The sequence below is a fragment of the Suncus etruscus genome, chromosome 19, assembly GCF_024139225.1.
Source record: "Suncus etruscus isolate mSunEtr1 chromosome 19, mSunEtr1.pri.cur, whole genome shotgun sequence".
Taxonomy (NCBI): domain Eukaryota; kingdom Metazoa; phylum Chordata; class Mammalia; order Eulipotyphla; family Soricidae; genus Suncus; species Suncus etruscus.
The window spans coordinates 13,939,248-13,961,239 of NC_064866.1; the positions used below are offsets into that span (position 1 = coordinate 13,939,248).

General features: G+C 40.5%; 1 protein-coding gene across 1 annotated transcript in view; it reads left to right on the plus strand.

The window, feature by feature from the left end:
• Window positions 1-21,992, plus strand: part of TLCD4 (TLC domain containing 4) — a 59,853-nt gene that overhangs the window by 21,541 nt on the left and 16,320 nt on the right. Inside the window, exons 2-4 of the mRNA XM_049766031.1 lie at window positions 9,634-9,796; window positions 14,000-14,086; window positions 20,811-20,869. Of these exons, the coding sequence (XP_049621988.1) occupies window positions 9,645-9,796; window positions 14,000-14,086; window positions 20,811-20,869 (298 nt within the window). The 5' untranslated portion in view covers window positions 9,634-9,644. The remainder of the gene's footprint in view (window positions 1-9,633; window positions 9,797-13,999; window positions 14,087-20,810; window positions 20,870-21,992) is intronic.

Genomic DNA, 21,992 nt, shown 5'->3' on the forward strand with positions numbered 1-21,992 from the left:
TTCTCTCTCTCTCCTCTCTCTTTCTCCTCTCTCCTCACCCCCCCTATTTGGGAGTAAACAGAGGGACCAACTTTGGGAGGGTGATTGTGACATAGTACTCCTGGAGCAGAAGAAGAAAAAAAAAAAAAAACCGCCTAGGAGGGCCGGGCGGTGGCGCTAAAGGTAAGGTGCCTGCCTTGCCTGCGCTACGCCTTGGACAGACCTACGGTTTGATCCCCCGGTGTCCCATATGGTCCCCCAAGCCAGGAGCAACTTCTGAGCACATAGCCAGGAGTAACCCCTGAGCGTTACCGGGTGTGGCCCAAAAACAAAAACAAAAAAAAAAATACCAAACAAACCACCTAGGGACTGGTGAAGATAGCATAGAGGTAGGGTGGTTTGCCTTGCATGCAGAAGGACGATGGGTTCGAAATCTTGGCATCCAATATGGTCCCCTGAGCCTAGCCAGTAGCGATTTTCTGTGTGTAGGAGCCAGGAGTAGTTTGCCTGAGTAGGAGCCCTGAGTGTTGCCAGGTTTGACCCCAAAACCAAAATAAATAAACAAAAAAACAAACAAAACCATAAAAACCACCTAAAAAAGAAAGCTACGCTGATTTTATATTTGTTTGGAACTGATCATTTTTATCTTCTGAAGAGTTACTCTGATAGGCTGAGTCAGTTGACTGTTTTAATTATCTTTCCCTAGTTATTTTGTGAAGAATGTATTAACAGGTTTGCAGAAATTTGACTGAAAACAGGTGGAGAACTTTATAGGGTAGGTTAGGAGATCTCAAATCTTCTTTAGATCATTGATTTAGTTTCATTCTAAGCTCTGGATTTCGTTCATGCTGTTTATCCAGTCCAGGTTTCTTTTGTATTATTCACTAGGCTATAGGCACCTGTGAGTCCTTATGAAATCAAGTTTTCTTTTGACATCCATCAGCCTGCAACATATGGCTGTCAGTAGTTAGTGGGAACTGACCAGAAGGATTGCACTGGCCTAGATTGAGATTGTGTGGGTGACAGGTACTTACTTACCATGGTAGGAATCCCCTTGAGGACTGATTGAGGACTGCTTGTGTAGAGACTGTGGCACCCCTAGAATGCCTCTATGGTGTGATCATCTAGAGCAGAGGTCTTCAAACTTTTTAAAGTGGGGGCCGGATTACGGTCCCTTAGAGAGCTGGAGGGCCGGACTATATGCGCTACTAATTCCTACTCACACTGCACATATCTTATATAAAATAAAATGAAATACCATTTGTAAATAAACAGATCACACACCAGTATTTCAATGGGAACTGTGGACCTGCTTTTTGGCTAAAGAGATGGTTAATGTCCGGTTCCATATTTGTCACTGCCAGCCGTAACAAGTGATGCAAGTGGGCATCAGTTCATCTTGATCTGGTTGGAGATTTCAGATGTTTCATTCTTGAAAAAGTCTGTTCACAGGCCTAAGTGCTACCAAAGATGGGTTACCATTTGAGTGCATGGTACCTGATATTTGGATATACACTGAATGTATATGCTGGCAGGTATCTTAGCAACTAAACAGCGCTCACTGCTGGCAGACCGGATCAGACTCCTCTGCGGGGCTGTAGTTTGAAGACCCCTGATCTAGAGGATGCAGTGCATCATGGGGTCTTTTTGGGGGGTGGTAGTTCACACCCAGCAGCTATCAGGAGTTACTCCTGGCTCAGAAATTGCTCCTGGCAGGCTTGGGGAACCATAGGGGATGCTGGGATTCCAATCACCGTCCTTCTGAATGCAAGGCAAATGCCTTACCTCTGTGATATCTCTCTGGCCCCAGCATCATGGGAGTCTTGAGGGGCATAATCAATGTAATGTTAAGTTGTGGAGAACACAATTTATGCAGAGCCTGAACATGCAGAGATTAGGCTCTGAATAAGGGGGGAAGATTGGGAGGAGACTGGAAGCATCATTGCTTTTGTAAACTCAAGTTTACAAAAGAGGGACAAGTGAAGAGAAAGCTTTGATTGGCTGCTTGCCAGCAGGTTGGAAAATGGGAGGCTTGTGTCCTTAAAGTAACTCTCCTGGCCTGGGTGGTCACCGAAGCTTTTTTCATATGATAAAAGGGAAGATCATTTTTAGAAAGGTTTGAGTTTGCAGACCTGTGGACGCCTAAGTGCCTTGTGCCTTGGCTGGAAGCACACTCCTGCTTATCTGTAAATCTGAACAAAGGAAGGGCAAGGACAAGATGTATTTAGATGTCCCCTTCCAAAGGAGTGTCTGGTAATTCAGCTCTTAATTACTGAAAGTGGTTTTATTTTATTTATTTTAAGGAAATACCCAGCAGTGCTTACAGATTATTCCAGTGGTATTGGAGGACTACGCAGTGTCAGCCGTGTGCTCTTGCTCTGAGTTATCTCGCTGGTTCATCCACGTTTTTGTTTTTTAATATAATTTTTATTTTGATCATAGTGCTTACATATTGTTGACAATAATATTTTAGGTACATATTTACATAAAATCAGGGGGATTCCCATCATCGACTGTCCTCCCTACACTTCTGTTTTCATCCTACCTCCCATATATCCTCCTCTTTCACCACCCCCAGGGCTGCTAGAATATGTGGGCCCCTCAGTACCTTACCTAGCTTACTACTTAGTAGTCTTGGTCTTGGTGCCTCCCTTATTTCCCCCTCTAACTGGGAGGCAGGGTTTATTCCATTTTTAATTTCTTTGAGGTAAGTTTCAGCTTGAGGAAAATCATACCCTTTCTTGGTCTTCTTTTTGTTCTTATTCTTGTTTTTTTTTTTTGTTGTTGTTGTTCTTATTCTTATTTCTTTTTTTTAAAATAAGATTCATATATTTTATTTTATTATTTTATTATTATTTTGGGGGGTGTCACACCTGATGGTGCTTAGGGTTACTCCTGGCTCTGCACTCAGAAATCACTCACTCCTGGCAGGCTCATGGGATTCAAACCACCTTCTGTCCTGGATCAGCTGCGTGCAAGGCAAATGCCCTACTGCTGTGCTATTCTTATTCTTCTTCTTCCTTTCTTTTTCTTTCCTTCATAAAAGGGAAGAAAAGCTTCTATTTTAAAAAGATAAAGTGGATAGTTGAGAAAGGTGGATATTTGGAATCAGTGTGGAAGATGGGAATGAGAAAGTGAGCTGGCTAGGGACACACAGGTATGGAATGACACAGTGAGGAAGAGATATTTTTATGCCAACTATTTCTCTCTTCCTTACTATTGCTTATAACGTGACTATACAGGATCATTTTTCTTCTTTTAAAGGCATTTGGTTTGTTTTAATGCTAAACACACTAACTTGGATTCATCTAGAAGTTGAATGGGGAGGATTTATAGTTGTTTGAGTATGTGGAGTTGATATGAGTAGGACCCATATCTCCTATAAGCAGATTAAAGTGATGCCAGGAGTGATCCCCAAACAGATATGTGAGTAGCTCATTCCTGAACATTACTGGGCCTCATCACACAAATACAAAAGCTAATTAAAAAAATTAGACCCTAAAGAAACCCTGCACTTAAAAAGGCATACACATGTGGGGGAAAGAGTAATTGTGTTACAGACTGGAGGGTTCTATTTTTTTTTTTTGTTTGTTTGTTTGTTGTGTAGGTTTGGGGGCCATGTTGGGAAGTGCCAAAGGGCTACTCCTGGCTCTGGATTGAGGGCATATTTTTGGTGGTGCTCTGAGGAATCACCTGTGCCAGAAATCAATCTAGGGAAGGCCACATGCAAGGCAGTGCCTTCCCTTCTGGAGTATCTCTCCAACTCAGGCTGCTGGGTTTCATCTTTCTCTGGTGGCAGTGAGGTTTTTGCCTTCAGAATTTTATTGTAACTTGCATAGGAGAGAAGATGTCCCTGTGACATGCTTGGGGATTACTTTTGAATAACTTTTATGTTTATATGTCTTCTGCTGGGCATTTATTCCTTTGGAAAGTAGGGGGACACTTCACATACATGTATTGCTTTGTGTAGTTATGGTCAGTTTCTTGCTTCTTCACAGGTCCATAAGCTGGGGTTTCTTTTCGATTCTATATCCAAGGCTTGCAGGTGATGGACACATGAAACCTTGGGGCAGGACTGTAGGCTGATGTGAGGATCTAATCATTCTGGTAGTGCTATTTTAGGGTTCCCAGCTCTCAATCTATTGGTTGAGAGGTATACCTGAAATTTTTTTCATGTTCTTCCACACCAGAGACTAGTTGAAATGAGTGTTTGGAAATAGCTCTGGGGGGTGTGGAGATGCAAGGGAGAATAAAAGATCACTTTATTCAGGAAGATTCTGTAAGGGTTTCTTTGATGGAAATTCTAATAAATCAAGGTAGGATAATTCTTTGTAAAGTCTGTGTTTAGACCCCCCCCCATGTAATTGGCCACAAAAATACCACCAGATTGTCTATGGCTCCCTTGTAACTCATAGCCCAGTCTTCAGCCAGCTACTAGCCATAGCTGGAGAGTATAGAAACTAGGTTTGACTAATGCTTTTCTGTTTTTACTGTATGTTTTCCTATTTAATAATCACCAGATTTCTAAGGTCCTTAATTTATGCATTGTTTAGTTTTCTCAACTTCCCCCATGTTCTTGCCTGCTCAATGAGTGAAAAGGGAATTTACTTCCTACAAGAGGCCTTGTTCTGAGAAAAAAAATTACAAAACAAACAAACTCTAAATTAGTCTCTGATTAGACAAGATTGATTTAGCAAGTAGTTACTTACTAAGGAGAACATTTAATTAGCTTCTGTCGTTGAGCCTGTAATGAAAATATTTAATGGAACTTGACTATGTGAAGCTTAGTTTTAAGTGATGTTCTTGGTTTTGTTTTTTGAGCCACATTGGTGACTCTCAGGGGGTTACTCCGACTATGAGTTCAGAAATCGCTCCTGGCTTGGGGAACCATATGGGACGCTGGGGGATTCGGAACCTTTGTCCATCCTAGGTTAGGGCACGTGCAAGGCAGATGCCCTAACGCTTGCGCCACACTCCAGTCCCTTAAGTGATATGTTTTTTCAAGGGGAGCACAGCTAGGGGGGAGCATTTGCCTTTCTTGCTGCCAACACAGGAATGGAAGGTGGTTCAATTCCAGCATCCCATATGGTCCCCCAGTGTCTGCAAGAGCGACATCTGGCATAGAGCCGGGAGTAACCCCTGAGTGCTGCTGGGTGTGACTCCCCCCCCCCAAAAAAAAAAAGATTAGATTTCCCACTCTTTTTGGGCTACTGACTTTTATTATATTTTTGTTTTATTTTATTTTTTGGGGGGTCATTCCTGGCTCTGCACTAGGAATCATTCCAGGTGGTGCTTGGGAGACCAATAGGGGTGCTGTGGATAGAATACAGAGTGGCAACAAGCAAGGGCAAATGCCTACATGCTGTTCTATTTGTCTTGACCTAATTTTTTTTTATTTTGGGCCACACCCAGCAGAGCTCAGGGGTAACTCCTGGCTCTGTGCTCATAAATCACTCCTGGCAGGTTTGGGGAGCCATATGAGATGCTAGGGATTGAACCCAGATTGAGCTGCATGCTAGGCAAACACCACACCTGCTACCTCTCCTCCCCCAAGTTTCTATTTAAATCTCACTTATATGGGGCTAGATAGATAGTTCAAGTTCTGGACAAATGCTTTGCATGCAGGAGCTTAGATTTTCTTCCCTTGTATCAATCACATGTCCCATGAATACCATCTGGAGGGACCCCTGAGCATGGAACCCAGAGTAACCCCTGAACACTTGTCAGCTGTGGCTCAAAACCATTATAAATTAAGAAATAGATCATTGGGGCCAGAGAGATAGCATGGAGGTAGGGCGTTTGCCTTGTATGCGGAAGGACGATGGTTCAAATCCCCGCCATCCATATGGTCCCCTGAGCTGCCAGGAGCAATTTCTGAGTGTAGAGCCAGAGTAACCCTGAGCACTGCTGGGTGTGATCCAAAAACCAAAAAAAAAAACAAAAACAAAAAACAAAAACCAAAAAAAAGAAATAGATCACTTAGAAAATGGATAATGAGGGGCTGGAGTGGTGGTTAGTATAGTACAGCAGGTAAGGCACTTGCCTTCCACTCAGTTTGGACCTGGGGTTCAATCCTTGTTATCCCCAGATACTCCCCTGAGCACTTCCAGGAGTGATTCCTGAGTACAGACTGAGAGTAACCTCTAAGCATCATCAAATGTGGGGTCCCCAAACAACAAAATAGCAAAAGAAAATGAGAAGTAGTGTGTGTTATATACAAAACATACTGTAATATAATTTAATATAATTGCTTAATATTAAGCTTAGATTAAAGAACTTCAAATTATGTTTATTAATATTTAGATCCATACTTGATGGTACTCTTGGGCCACTCCCCCACCCTGCTTGGAAGACCATCTAGTATCACCAATCAAACTTGGATCAACAGCATTTAAAACAGGGGCTTTAACTTTAACCTCTCTGTCAATTAGAAATCTTAGGGGCCGGGCGCGGTGGCGCTAAAGGTAAGGTGCCTGCCGTTGCCTGCGCTAGCCTTGGACGGACCGCGGTTTCGATCCCCCGGTGTCCCATATGGTCCCCCAAGCCAGGAGCAACTTCTGAGCACATAGCCAGGAGTAACCCCTGAGCATTACCGGTGTGGCCCAAAAATCAAAAAAAAAAAAAAAAGAAATCTTAAAATGCCTAAAATTAATGTTAATGACCAATAAAAGCATATTGAATTTAAAAAAAACAAATACTGAAATCAGTGAAAAGAAGAATTGTATATCAGTAATTTTTTACTGAACACAGACCAGGAAAAGAGAGAATGAAGAAAGAGTGGGTCCATTGCTTATCTTTAAATACTGTGAGAAGGGGACTCTGGGAGGAATGAAGTTCAAAATGTCCTGGTTATGGATACAATGGAAATTCTACATAGCTGTGAGGAGTGATGAAAAGTCAGCAATTCATTGTCACTTGGATGGAATTGGAAGATAGGTATATTAAATGAAATAAGCCAGAATGATTTATTTACAGGATGATATCATTTATTGGATTGTTTTTTTATGATTGATATCACTTACAGTATGTGCAGGATGTTATCATTTATATAAAAATATTTATAATAACTGCATGAGGGACTGGCAATGGCTTAAAAGGATTTTTCTAGATTACTCCTTGAACTGGAGTTTTGCAAGTCAGGTCCTTTATGGGGCTGACTGATGGAGGGATGGAGGATGAGGTCTTTCTCCTCCAGCTCGGAGCCACGCGTCTGCGTCTGCCGTCCTGTTCAGCCGGCGGTTCTGAGGTGAATGCAACAGGTAGAAAGCTAACAGGTAGTCAGGCTTCAGAAGATATCAGCTTTATTCAGTGGACAAGGCTGAAGCCAATAGCCCCAGAATCAGTCCTCCCAAAAAAGGTCTTGCCTTCCACAGACCCTTGCTTTTATATATCAGAATTAGGTGCCAGCCTAGGGTGGGAGCAGAATCAGGTACCACCCTAGGGTGGGAGTAGAATGCCAGTGTCACACCCTAGGGTAGGGCACAATCACCAATCAGGGTAGGATCAGTAACATAATAATCCCATGGAAATGTTTACATATACAACAAAAAGAAAAGAAATAGAGGTGGAGTGGGGAGAAAGAAAGATTGTGTAATGACAGGGATAGAGGCCCAAGGATATTCAAGTACATTGGTGGTGTTAAGAAGGGTAGAATTAAATATCCAAACCTTAGAGTCAACAACACTGAAATCAGGAGACCCAAATTTTAGAAACCAAACTTCAAAAGGTGCCTGTCAAGATGGCAGGCTGGGAAGGGGATGTTTGGGAAAGAATTGGGGAGCATGATAGAGAGCGGTTGACATTGGTGGTGGGGTTGGTACTGGAAGATTTTATTTCTAAAACTCAACTATGAATAACTTTGTAGATCAGGGTGCCTTACTTAAAATTATTTAAATGTTTCTGGCTTGTATGAAATAAAGCAGATATTACCTTGCATTAAATGACTTTTTTCTCAAAGAGTTGGCTACAAGGAGGTGGCTTTATTTATTCATAGTAGGCAATAGCATAAATTTACTGATTATTTCCTTTCCTTTTTTTTTTTTTTTTTGGGGTCACACCCGGCAGTGCTCAGGGGAAACTCCTGGCTCCAGGCTCAGAAATTGCTCCTGGCAGTCACGGGGACCATATGGGACGCCGGGATTCAAACTGATGACCTTCTGCATGAAAGGCAAACACCTTACCTTTATGCTATCTCTCTGGCCTTTTTTTTTTCCTTTTAAAAGTCCCTTTTAAAAGTCAGATCTATCAAAAAAATGGAGACTGAAAATGTGTAATGCTGAGTACAAGCAAATGCATTAGTGGTTTTTTTGTCTTGTTTTATTTTGAATCTTTCTAAGCTTTTAGTTTTTTTTGGTGGGAGACCACATCCAGCAATACTCAGGGATTACTCCTAGCTCTGCATCAGGAGTCATCCTGGTGGTTTACAACGGACCAGTGAGACCCTATAGGAAGTGACCCTCTGGGATTAAATTCAGGTTGGCTGCATGCAAAGCAAGTATCCTTTTGGCCTATACTATTTCTTCCTAAGATTTTTTTTTTTTTTTGGTTTTTGGGTCACATCCAGCAGTGTTCAGCAGTTACTCCTGGTTCTGTGTTCAGAAATCGCTGCTGGTAGGCTCAGGGGACCATATGGGATGCAGGGATTCGAACCACCGTCCTTCTGCATGGAAGGCAAATGCCCTACCTCCATGCCATCTCTCCAGCCCTCTTCCTAAGATTTTTAGAAGTCAAGTTTAGCTTAGTTACACAGAAAACATTCTTTGAATATGCATAAATGCAATTCTTCTTCTTCAATCTCTGCTCTTAACACTTATAAAAATGTAGTGGCCCGAGTGACAGCGCAGCAGTAGGGCATTGCCTTGCATGTGGCTGATCCAGGACAAGGCCTTGGTTTAATCCCCTATATCCCATATGGTCCCCCAAGCCAGGAGTGATTTCTGAGTGCGTAGCCAAGAGTAACCCCCTGAGCATCACTGGTGTAGCCCCCTCAAAATAAAACACCTTATAAAAATTTGTGCCTGAGTAGTAGCACAGCAGTAGGGCATTTGCCTTGCATGCAGACAACCTTGACAGGTCCCAATTCGATTCAATTCCCATATGGCCCCCCAATTCTGTCAGACGTGATTTCTGAATGCAGAGCCAGGAGTAATCCCTGAGTGCTACCAGGTGTGCCCCCCCCAAAAAAAAAAACACTTATAAAGTCCTGTTTACTTTTGGGTAATAGAGTAATAGTACAGTAATAGTACAGTACTATCAAGATAGAGTACTTGCCTTGGATACAGCTGACCTGGGTTCAATCCTTGGCATTCCATCGGGTTCCTTCCCCCCCCCCAGCACTGCCAGGAGTTATTCTTGAACGCCGAGTCAGGAGTAACCTCTGAGCACTGTTTGGGTATGGCCCAAAAACCCAAAACGAAAAACAATATATATATTGAGTGCTCAGGATTTACTCATAGTTTTGCACTCAGGAATCTCTCCTCGAGGGCTCAGGGGACTACATGAAGAGCCAGATATCAAACCCAGGTTCACCATGTGCAAAGCAAGCTCCCTACCTGCTATATAGTATTACTCCAGCTTCTATGTGCTCTTTTAAAAATTAAAAAATTAATAATAGATTTATCCTTAGCCATTTATAACTACCACTTCTCTTAACAGGTTGACAAAATATGGATGGAGCACAGGTCATCTGCACTACTATGATTACCAGCTTTTTCACCTTTCAAGTCCTTTTCCATCTTGTAAGTTCTCGGTTTTCAGCAAAAATTTCTACAGGTTTTAATAAGCTCAGCCCTCAAAAGAAGATTGAATGGAACTCAAGGTAAAGACATGAAATGGAATTGGCTAAAAAGTACCCTGTTTTTGGAAATGAAAGTATTTTAAGAGATATTTTTAAGGGACTAATAAAATTAATTTTATGTATGTAAGATGTTAAGATTACTTCTCCCTTGGGGAAATTTGGAAAGTCAAGTGCAATTGTTTTATACTCTGACATACTTGCGAGAATGAGTTCATATCATTGCAAGTGGTATCAGTAGTAATATTAGTAAGAGCTTTATATATGCTTATAATTTATGTATGATTAAATATGTAACTTTAGGGCCAGAGAGATAGCATGAAGGTAGGGCATTTTTGCCTTGCATGCAGAAGTGCGGTGGTTTGAATCCCAGCATCCCATATAGTCCTCAGGGGGCGATTTTTGAGCACAGAGCCAGGAGTAACCCCTGTGCACTGCTGGGTGTGACTGCCCCTAAAAAACAACAAAATAGGCCGGGCGGTGGCGCTGGAGGTAGGTGCCTGCCTTGCCTGCGCTAGCCTAGGACGGACCGCGGTTCGATCCCCCCGGCATCCCATATGGTCCCCCCAAGAAGCCAGGAGCAACTTCTGACGCATAGCCAGGAGTAACCCCTGAGCGTCACAGGGTGTGGCCCAAAAACCAAAAAAAAAAAAAAAAAAACAACAACAACAAAATAAATGTAACTTTAAGTTGTTATTCTAAAATGGTTGTTCTTTCTTAAAATGTAAATTACTGTTATTTATTTATTTATTTAATTTATTTATGGTTTTTGGGTCACACCCAGTGGCACTCAGGGGTTACTCCTAGCTCTTTGCTCAGAAATCACTCCTGGGCAGGCTTGGGGGACCATATGGGATGCCGGGAATCGAACCACCATCTGTCCTGGGTTGGTTGCTACCGCTGTGAACCCTCTTTGAAAAAAAATTCAATTATCTTGGGTTTTGTTGGTTTGTTTTAAATATATGCAATGCTTTAGAATGCATATTTTACTTTGCTAGGAAATATTATTTGAAGAAGAAAATGTAAAATTTTTACTATCAAGTTTATAAATTCAGAGACTATAAATGACTAATATGTAAAAATAAAGGTATTTGATTCTCCACATTCTCATGACAGTGCTTCATTCAGATACTATAATAAGTTGTAATGCCATTTTTATCAGCCTCAGGTCTTGCATTTCTTCTCATTTTTTCTATATAACATTTCAACAGAAAATAGAATTTGAAATCTGAGTATGAGGAACAAAAAGTTCTAATATTTTTTCCTAAAGAAAAAAGTTTAATGATTCCTAGTACTAAAACAAGTAAGAGCTATATATTTTTCTTTCATGAAAATTTTTTTAAACATTTATTTATTTTGGTTTTTGGGCCCCACGCGGCAGCGCTGAGGGGTTATCCCTGCTTCTGTGCTCAGGAAGTCACTCCAGGCAGGCTCAAGAGAACCATGTGGGATTCTGGGAATAAAATCCAGATCCATCCTGGGTTGGCCACGATGCAAGGCGAATGCCCTGTGCTATTGCTCTGATTCTTTAATGAGATTTTTATGTAGCTAGTTGGCTGTATGATTATTTACAAGTTTGTATTTTTGAGCTACACCTGATGGTGCTCTGGGCTTACTCAAGCAATTGCTTGCTCAGGCAATTACCACTTTTTTTTGTTTGTTTGTTTTTGGGTCACACCCGCAGTGCTCAGGGGTTACTCCTGGCTCTAGGCTCAGAAATAACTCCTGGCAGGCTCGGTGGACCATATGGGATGCTGGGATTCAATCCACCGTCCTTCTACATGCAAGGCAAATGCCTTACCCTCCATGCTATCTCTCTGGCCCCTAATTACCACTTCTGATGGTGCTCAGGATACCATGTATTTTGTTGATAAGGAGAAACAGGGATCTTGCATGCAAGGCAAACACTTTATTCCCTATATGGTATCTCAGTCTCTATATGGAGCCATTTTATTTTATTTTGTATTAAGATAGGTACATTTTTGGGGCCGGGCGGTGGCGCTGGAGGTAAGGGTGCCTGCCTTGCCTGCGCTAGCCTAGGACGGACCGCGTTCGATCCCCCGGCGTCCCATATGGTCCCCCAAGAAGCCAGGAGCAACTTCTGAGCGCATAGCCAGGAGTAACCCCTGAGCGTCACAGGGTGTGGGCCCAAAAACCAAAAAAAAAAAAAAAAAAAAAGATAGGTACATTTTGTTATGCTGTGTTTAATGAAACATTATTTGTGTAAGTGTGTGCTTATAATATAAATTCTAGAATTGTAAACCAGATATAATGGGTTAGTCACACTTTCTAAGGGTATCTGGTGATTGTATCTTAGGAATTACATACTTATCAGTAGAAATTTGAACAATAAAAATATGGTTTGACTTAACATGATTGTTTAAAAATAAATTGATCATATTCATGTAATTTGTAAGCTTCTTTTGTTTAGATTCACATAATCTATTAAATCAGCTATTCATTTTTTAGATCACAAAAGATTCTCTAATATCAAACTGCTAGTCAGTAATATGTCACTGATCTGTTTTAGTTGGCACATATCACTTTTGAAAATTTGGATTTGTTACAGAAATTAAAATATTGTGCCCCACTTATTTCTGGAGGCAAAATTTTGCTCTCCCATTTTCATCCATTATTTAATGAAAAGGTACAGAATGTTACTTGTCACCTTTTTTGTGTGTGAATGTACAATATCCTATAGACAGTTCTCTAAGTAACATGTCATAGAATTCAAGTAATGTAGAGTTATAATTAACAAGGTAAAGCTACATATAACAAAATTTTCATTTAAACTTTATTTCTTCTATAAAAGAAAACACCTGGATCTTGCTTCTACTCAAGTGTTTATTTTAAAAATTGCCTCTCTGTGGAAATTTGTGTTCCTTAATATATTTTAAGAAAGTGGAGGTTTTTTTGTGGGGAGAGGCACACCTGTTATACTCAGGGGTTACTCCTGACTATGGTGCTCAGAAATCGCTACTGGCTTGGGGGATCATATGGGACACTGGGAGATTGAACCGCAGTCCATCCTAGGCTAGCGCCAGCAAGGCAAACGCCATACTGCTTGTGCCACCATTCCAGCCCTATTTTCAGAAGTGTTTTTTTTTTTTTTGGTAGTTTTTTGGGCCACTCCCAGCAGTGCTCAGGGGTTACTCCTGGCTTCATGCTCAGAAAATTGCTCCTGGCAGGCACGGGGGGAACCATATGGGACACTGGGATTCGAACCGATGACCTCACTGCATGAAAGGCAAACCCTTACCTCCATGCTATCTCTCCAGCCCCAGAATTTTTTTTTATAATATACACACTTGGTATAAAAATCAAGCACAGTGGTGCAGGTATACTTAAAAACAAAAATCTCAAGTAATTCATCTTTATTTCATGATTCATTTAAATTTTGCTTTATGGCTTTGAACTGAAAATTAATTGATGTGGAAGGTATCTCTTATGGTATTCCTTTTTTTTTGTTTTTTTTTTTTTGTTTTTGTAACCCCGGCTTTGCGCTCAGCAATTACTCCTGGAATTCTTGGGGGACAATGGGATGCTGGGATTAGAACTGAAGTTTGTTCTGTGTTGGCCGTGTGCAAGGCAAATGCCTTACCACTTGCTATCGCTCCTGCTCTTTTTATGATATTCCTAATCTTCCAGTTAATTTCAAATTTTTACACCCAGTTTGGGAATAGAGCCCAGAACAGTGGTACTTTTTACTGTCTGCAAAAAATATTGTCATTTGGATCATTTGGATTATATACTTCTGCTATAAGACTTTTACCAGTGATTGATTCATTTACCAGTATTCAAGCAGAAAATAATAAACCAGGGGACATCGCTTTTTTTTTTAGTTCCAAAGTGAAGCTGTGACCTTTACATTTCTAGGGAGTAATATACTCCAGCAGGTGTAATTTATTGAAAATGTGTCCAGATTTAATATGTTGGAGACATTCCAAGTCTTGACAGAGTGTAAGGTATACTATAAAAACAACAAACACAGGGGCTGGATAGATAGCACAACGGTAGGGCGTAGGCCGTTTGCCTTGCACGTAGCCAATCCAGGATGGATAGTGGGATTAAATCCCAGCATTCTATATAGTCCCCCTCAAGGCCTGCCAGGAGCAGAGCTGGGAGTAACCCCTGAGCACCAGCTGGGTGTGACCCCAAAACAAACAAACAAACAAACAAACAAAACCCCCACAAGATCTAAAATCCTCATGTGTGCTTTATTTTCAGGGTGTTGTCTACAATCCATTCTTCAGCAGTTGGGATTTTGAGCCTGTACATTCTTTTTTTTGATGAGTGTAAAGCTGATCCACTTTGGTAAGTTATTCTCTCCAATATAGTCCACTTGATTTATGTTTAATGTTTATTATTAATAAGAACAGCTCTTACTTTAAAGCAGGAAGCATATTGACTTATTAAAAATGCTTGTGTTCAAACTCATTTCAGCAGGGATGTTTTAAGCACATTTATGTTTGAGTCCAAAGATGGACCATTTGCCTTAATGTTGTAATTATTATCCAGAACAAAGAGACTCTGATAATCATAAAAATATTCACACTGTGTATGTAGTAAAACTAAACAAGTTATTGTAGGCACTGTTTTGAGCAGAAAAGAGTTATTGCTATTAAGATAGGCCGCATAGTTATATCTACTGATAACTTAACTAAATTTACCTTTACCAACCAGTTTTTTTTTTTTTTTGTTTTTTTTTTTTGGGGGGGCCACACCCATTTGATGCTCAGGGTTTACTCCTGGCTAAGCTCTCAGAAATTGCCCCTGGCTTGGGGGGGAGCCTGTGGGATGCGGGGGATCAAACCTCGGTCCTTCCTTGGCTAGCGCTTGCAAGGCAGGCACCTACCTCTAGCGCTACTTCTCCTGCCCTCAACCAGTTTTCTTAAAGCCTGGAAAATAAATGGAAATTAGTCACACATGAGAAACTTTGAAATGAAAATATAGTTAGCAAAAATACAAGATGATTCTCAGCAAAAAATCAAATGTCACTTTAAAAGGCAAAAATGTTATTTTGTTCTTGGTATTATATTAAAATGCTTTGTTGAGAGATGTTCATTTTTTAAGATTTTTTTTGTTTTTTTTTAATTTTTTAAAATTATTATCTTTTTTAAACCACCTTGATTACAAATATGATTATAGTTGGGTTTCAGTCATGTAGAGAACACCCCCCTTCAACAGTGCAACATTCCCATCACCTGTGTCCCAAATCCTCCTCCTCCCCATCCAACCTCCACCTGTACTCTAGACAGGCTTTCTACTTCCCTCAATCATTCACATTGTTAGGATAGTTTTCTTTTCTTTTTTTTTATTTAAACAACTTTATAACATACATGATTGTGTATGGGTTTCAGTCATGTAAAGAACACCACCCATTACCAGTGCAACATTCCCATCACCAATGTCCCAAATCTCCCTCCTCCCCACCCAACCCCGCCTGTACTCTAGACAGGCTTTCTATTTCCCTTCTACATTCTCATTATTAGGATAGTTCAAAGCGTAGTTATTTCTCTAACTAAACTCAACCCTGTTTGTGGTGAGCTTCATGAGGTGAGCTGGAACTTCCAGCTCTTTTCTCTTTTGTGTCTGAAAGTTATTATTGCAAGAATTTCTTTCATTTTTCTTAAAACCCGTAGATGAGTGAGACCATTCTGCGTCTTTCTCTCTCTCTCTGACTTATTTCACTCACATAATAGATTCCATGTACATGCATGTATAGAAAAATTTCATGACTTCATTTCTCCTGACAGCTGCATAATATTCCATTGTGTATATTACCACAGTTTCTTTAGCCATTCATCTGTTTGAAGGGTATCTTGGCTGTTTCCAGAGTCTTGCTATGGTAAATAGTGCTGCAATGAATATAGGTGTAAGGAAGGGATTTTTGTATTTTATTTTGTGTTTCTAGGGTATATTCCTAGGAGTGGTCAAGCTCTTGCTGTTTGCAGATGACATGATACTCTACCTAGAAAACCCTAAAGTCTCTACAAAAAAGCTTCTAGAAACAATAAACTCATATAGCAAGGTGGCAGGCTACAAAATTAACAACACAAAAATCAATGGCCTTTCTATACACCAATAGTAATAAGGAAGAAATGAAAATTAAGAGAACAACCCCATTCAAAATAGTGCCACACAAACTCAAATATCTTGGAATCAACTTGACTAAAAATGTGAAGGGACGTATACAAAGAAAACTATAAAACTCTGCTGCAAGAAATAAGAGAGGACACGCAGAAATGGAAGCACATACCCTGCTTATGGATTGGCAGGATTAACCATCATTAAAATGGCAAATACTCCCCCAAAGCATTGTACAGATTAATGTGATCCCTCTAAAGATACCCATGACATTCTTCAAAGAAGTAGATCAGGCACTTTTGAAATTCCATTTGGAACAATAAACACCCTAGAATAGCTAAAGCAATCATTGGAAAAAGAATATGGGAGGAATTAATTTCCCCAACTTTAAACTGTTAGGATAGTTTTTCAATGTAGTTATTGAGAGAAGATGTTCTGAGACAGCATTGCATAGGGATGTGGTGGATGAGAGCCTTAGAAGAGAAAGATTTCCTGCTGGGTGTGACCCCAAAACAAAAACAAAGAAGAGAAAGGTTTGATGAGGTCTTTTGTTCACCTCCATTCACTACAGTGCTGTGTTTTATTCAACAATATGGCATTGTGCCCATATGAAACATACCAGTATCAATTTTTTTCATTGAGAAGGTTGTTTTTTTTTCTTTTTGGTTTCTGGGGTCACACCTGGCAGCCCTCAGAAGTTACTCCTGGCTTAGTGCTCCAAAGTTGCCTCCTGGCAGGTTCAGGGATCATATGGGATGCTGGGATTCGAACCAGGGTCCTGTCCTGTGTTGGCCATGTGCAAGGCAAAATGCCTTACTGCTGTCCTTTCACTCCAGTCTGAGAAGATATTTTTTAAAGTATATTTTATACATTGTTCAGGTTTTTCATAATCTAGCCAAAAGGATTTTTTTGGGGTGAACTACACCTGGTTTTGCTCAGGGGTTACTACTGGCTTTGCACTCAGAAATCATTCTTGGTAATGTTTGGGGGACTATATGGATTGCTGCAGATAGAACCTGGATAGACTGCATGTAAGGAAAAATCTCTGGCCTCAATTTAGCTCAATAATTTCTTTCTTTTTTTGTTTTTTTTTTTTTTTTTTTGTGTTTTTTTGGGTCACACCTGGCAGTGCTCAGGGGGTTACTCCTGTCCTGTCTGCTCAGAAATAGCTCCTGGCAGGCACGGGGACCATATGGGACACCGGGATTTGAACCAAACCACCTTTGGTCCTGGATCGGCTGTTTGCAGGCAAACGCCGCTGTGCTATCTCTCCGGGCCCCTAGCTCAATAATTTCTAACCTTTATTAAGCCTTCCAGGTGTTTTTGGTGGGTGGGCACACTCAGCCGAACTCAAGGGGCTCTGTGCTCAGAAATAGCTCCTGGCAGGCACAGATGACGATGGGGGATGGCAGGAATTGAACCTGGGTCAATGACGTGCAAGGCAAACATCCTACCACTGTGCTATCATTCTGGCCCTGCCTTCCAGTTTTATTTTAATTACATGATTGTCATTAGAACTAGGTATTTGGAGAAGTAAATTTCCTGAGAAAGATTTGATCCACTGAGCAGATTTTTGTCTTTGTCAAATTTCCCTGGTAAATTGTTTGATATAGTTATACATTTTCTTTGATCTTATAATTAATTCTAAGTTTATCTATTTTTCCTGGAGATTTGTGGATTAAAATTGGTAAAGAATGATGACTAGATAGAGCTGGAACACCTGATTGACACACAGGAGCCCTGAGCTCAGTCTCTCAACATTTTATAGTTCCCTAAGCATTGAGCTGAAAATAGCCCTCAAGTGGGGCCAGAGCAGAGGTGCAAGTGGTAAGGCATCTGTCTTGTTCACGCTATCCTAGGATGGACCATGGTTCGATCCCCTGGCATCCCATATGGTCCCCCAAGCCAGGAGCGATTTCTGAGCACATAGACAGGCGGAACCCCTGAGTGTCGCTGGGTGTGGACCCCCCCAAATATAGCTCCCAAGTGCTTCTAGGTGTGGCACAGAAACAAATAAGTGGATCAAACACTTCTGAAATTTATTTGGAACAATAAACACCCTTGAATAGCTAAAGCACTCCTTAGGAAAAAGAATATGGGAGGCATTACTTTCCCCATTTTTAAGATTTATTACAAAGAAATAGTTATAAAAACATCATGGTATTAGAATAAAGACAGACTCTCAGTGAGTGGAATAGGCGTGAGTACTCAGAGAACGTTCCTCAGACATATAACCACCTAGTTTTTGATAAAGGAGCAAGAAATCCTAAATGGAGCATGTAAACAAGTGGTGTTGGCACAACACCTGTTAGCCACTTACAAAAAAGCGAACTCAAACCCCCATCTAACACCATGTACAAAGGTAAAATCCAAATGGATTAAAGACCTTGATATCAGATCTGAAACTATAAGGTATATAGAACAACATGTAGGTAAAACACTCCATGACATTGAGACTAAAGGCATCTTTAAGGAGGAAACAGCACTCTCCAAACAAGTGGAAAACAGAGATAAACAGATGGGACTATATTAAGCTGAGAAGCTTCCTGCATCTCAAAGGAGATAGTGCCCAGAATACAAAAGCCACCCACTGAGTGGGAGAAATTATTCACCCAATACTCAATCAGATAAAGAACTAATATCCAAAATTTACAAGGTACTGACAGAACTATACAAGAAAAAAACATCTAACCCATCAAAAATTGGGAGAAGAAATGAACAGACACTTTGTAAAATAAGAAAAGCAAATGGCCAAAAGGCACATGAAAAGAATCGTCAGGAAGATGCAAATCAAAACTACTATGAGGTACCACCTCATGCCGCTGAGATTGGCACACAATCACAAAATGGGAAAACACGCAGTGCTTGCGGGGATATGGAGAGAAAGGAACTCTTTTTCACTGCTGGTTGGAATGCCGTCTAGTACAACCTTTATGGAAAGTGATATGGAGATTCCTTCTCAAACTGGAAATTGAGCTTCCATACAATCCAGCTATACCACTCCTAGGAATATACCCGAGGAACACAAAAATACAATACAAAAAATCTCTTCCTCACACCTATATTCATGCAGCGCTATTTACAATAGCCAAACTCTGGAAGCAACCAAGATGCCCTTCAACAGATGAGTGCCTAAAGAAACTATGGTACATATACACAAATGGAATACTATGCAGCTGTCAGGAGAGATGAAGTCATGATATTTTCCTATACATGGATGTACATGGAATCTATTATGCTGAGTGAAGTACGTCAGAGGGAAAGAGAAAAACGCAGAATGGTTTCACTCATCTATGGGTTTTAAGAAAAATGAAAGACATTTTTTAACAGTATCTCAGAGACAAGAGAGATGAGGGCTGGTCGGTGCAGCTCATGACACAAAGCTCACCATATAGTGATGAGTGCAGTTAGAGAAATAACTACACTGAAACTATTATAACAATGTAAATGGGTGAGGGAAGTAGAAAGCCTGTCTCGAGTACAGGTGTGGGTAGGGTGGGGAGGAGGGTATCTGGAAAATTGGTGGTGGGAATGTTGCACTGGTGAAGGGGGTGTTCTTTACATGACTGTAATCATACTATAATCATATTTGTAATCATGGTATTTAAATAAAGATAATTATTAAAAAAATATAGCCCCCAAGTGCTTCTAGGTGTGGCACAGAAACAAAAAAAAAAAGTATTTTTAAAAGAAAGACATACTTCCTGTTAAATCTTACCATTTGTAGTATAGTTGTACCAGTTTCATTTGTGTTTATTGCAAGTCAAATGAGCTAATCATTTGTGTTTGTTTCTGGGAATGAAGAGTTTAGCAGAGTAATGGGAAGGGGTAGAAAGAACAGATAGATGACTTGTACACTAATCATGGTACCTACTTGTTTGAAAGTAGGCAAATGGTATTGGTCCTCATAAAATGCTGCTGCTGCTGCTAATAAATGGCTTTAAAATCAGAGGTAGACTTTGTAAATGTTTGAAGTATTTGAGCCTCTGATTCAAAACAAGAAATTAAGAAATCCCCAGACCCAGTATCTGGAGGGTCTTTTCTGTTCTGTTCTGTTTGTTTGTTTTTCAGCCCTTCCACGCAGTATGCAGGGAACATATTCCTGAAGATTCTTAGCCGCATGATTAGAGATGCTGGAGATAGGGACCATCAGGTCATCATAGAGTGATTCAGGGATCATACCCAATGTTTTGGGAGGATACAGACCTTGAGGTCAAACTGAGGTCCTAGGCTCTCTCCCCAGTCTCAGCACTTGGAATTTCATTTGAATATTTTCACAGATAAATTGCATAGCAGCATGTTTATTAAAGTTGTCTTTTGTTAAAATTATTTTCATGAGACATGAAGATTAAGGCAAAATAGTATGGTGTGGGACCAAAGTGATGGTGTAGTGGTAGGGCATTTGCCTTGAATGTGGTTGATTTAGGACAGACCACGGTTCAATACCCTGATGTCCTAAATAGTCCCCCAAGCCAGGAACGATTTCTGAGCACATAGTGAGGTGTAACCCCTGAGCATCACCAGGTATAGCCCCAAAACAAAACAAAACAAAACAAAACAAATAGTATGCTGTATAGGGAGTGCTTGCCTTGCATATAGGCTGACCCAGATTAATCCCCTGACACCCCACATAATTCCCTAAGCACCACAAGTGAGTACAGTGTCATGAGTAAGCCCTGACCACAGCTATATGTGGGCCTCCCCCCCAATTATTTTCACAAAACCTATGTATATATACATGTATATAAGTTTATTATATATATATATATATAGATCATTTATGCAGGCAGTTATTACCAGTAGCTCATGTGGTTCCTTGTACAAATGATAACCTTCCGCCATTTTGAGAATCTATAGGATATAATTAAATACTATGTTTAACTTTAGACCAAAAAAGGTAACTTACTTTACCCATGTGCTAAAAGGAATTCTTTTTTTTTAATATTTATAGGGGTCGGTCATCGCTTGTAGAAATGAATATTTCTATTTCTTCAGGCTACCTCTTTTCTGGTATGGTGATTTATGGTTCATTGTTTTTCTTTTATACTAGTTGGGAGTTATGTGAAGAATACAGTCTTTTTGTTTGTTTGTTTGCTTTCACTTGGTCTATTGAGAAGTAGCTTTTAGGGGCCCCTCGAGGAAAATTAGCAGCTCTTGAGCATGAACCTGAAATATTTCTGCTTGACTCTGTGTTGTTGTTTAAAACCCAGAACTTACTGTGTTATTTATGAATTAAAAATGGCATTTTTTTTTAACCAACTACAGTCCTCCTCTTTTAAAGAATCAAGATCTCAGGTCAACTCACTGTGTGTTGCCATCACTATGGTTTGCATTGTTTTGGTAAAATTTGGAAAGCAAGCAAGCTGGTTTTAGCCATAATCAAATGAAGACTAAAACTCTACCCTACATTTTTTGTAGGGTCCTCTGCCCTGTGTTTTTCATTGTATTGGATGTGGTTTAGTAGCCTCTCATGATGAGGCAAAGGGAAAATTAAATTGAGAACAATGCCATTTGGCAAGAGGGGAGGGAGTGGAGGGATTGAGGCCATATCCACCCGTACTTGGGGTTTACTCCTGATTTATGCTGAGGAATCACTTCTGGTGGTGCTGGGATTCAAACCAGGGTCAACTATAGTATGTTTTCCTGTTGCAAGAATAACACCATTTAACTGCAGTTTGTAAAGACATTTTGATTGTCTTTTTTTTTTTGCCCCGCCCCGCCCCACCTGATTTGTCTTAATAAACCAAGAGTGAAATAATTATATTTGAAAAATTTCAAATATAGGGGCTAGATAGCCCAGCAGTAGGGCATTTGCCTTGCAAAAAGCTATCCATGATGGACAGTGGTTGAATCCCGGCATCCCATATGGTCCCCCGAGCCTGTCAGGAGTGACCCAAAGACCAATATACATATAAGTTGTATACCATATACATATAATTTCAATATTAAGAGGGAAGAAAAGCAGTTTGGGCTTTTGATTTTTTGGGGGTCACATCCCAGTGCTCAGGGGGCCACTCCCAGTTTTGTGCTCAGGAGTAACCCTCAGCAGTGCTAGTGGACCCCCATGTCTGGGGTCTTGCCTAGCCTCTGTGCTTAGTTCAAAACCTTGAACCAACTTTCTAGTCTTCAAGAT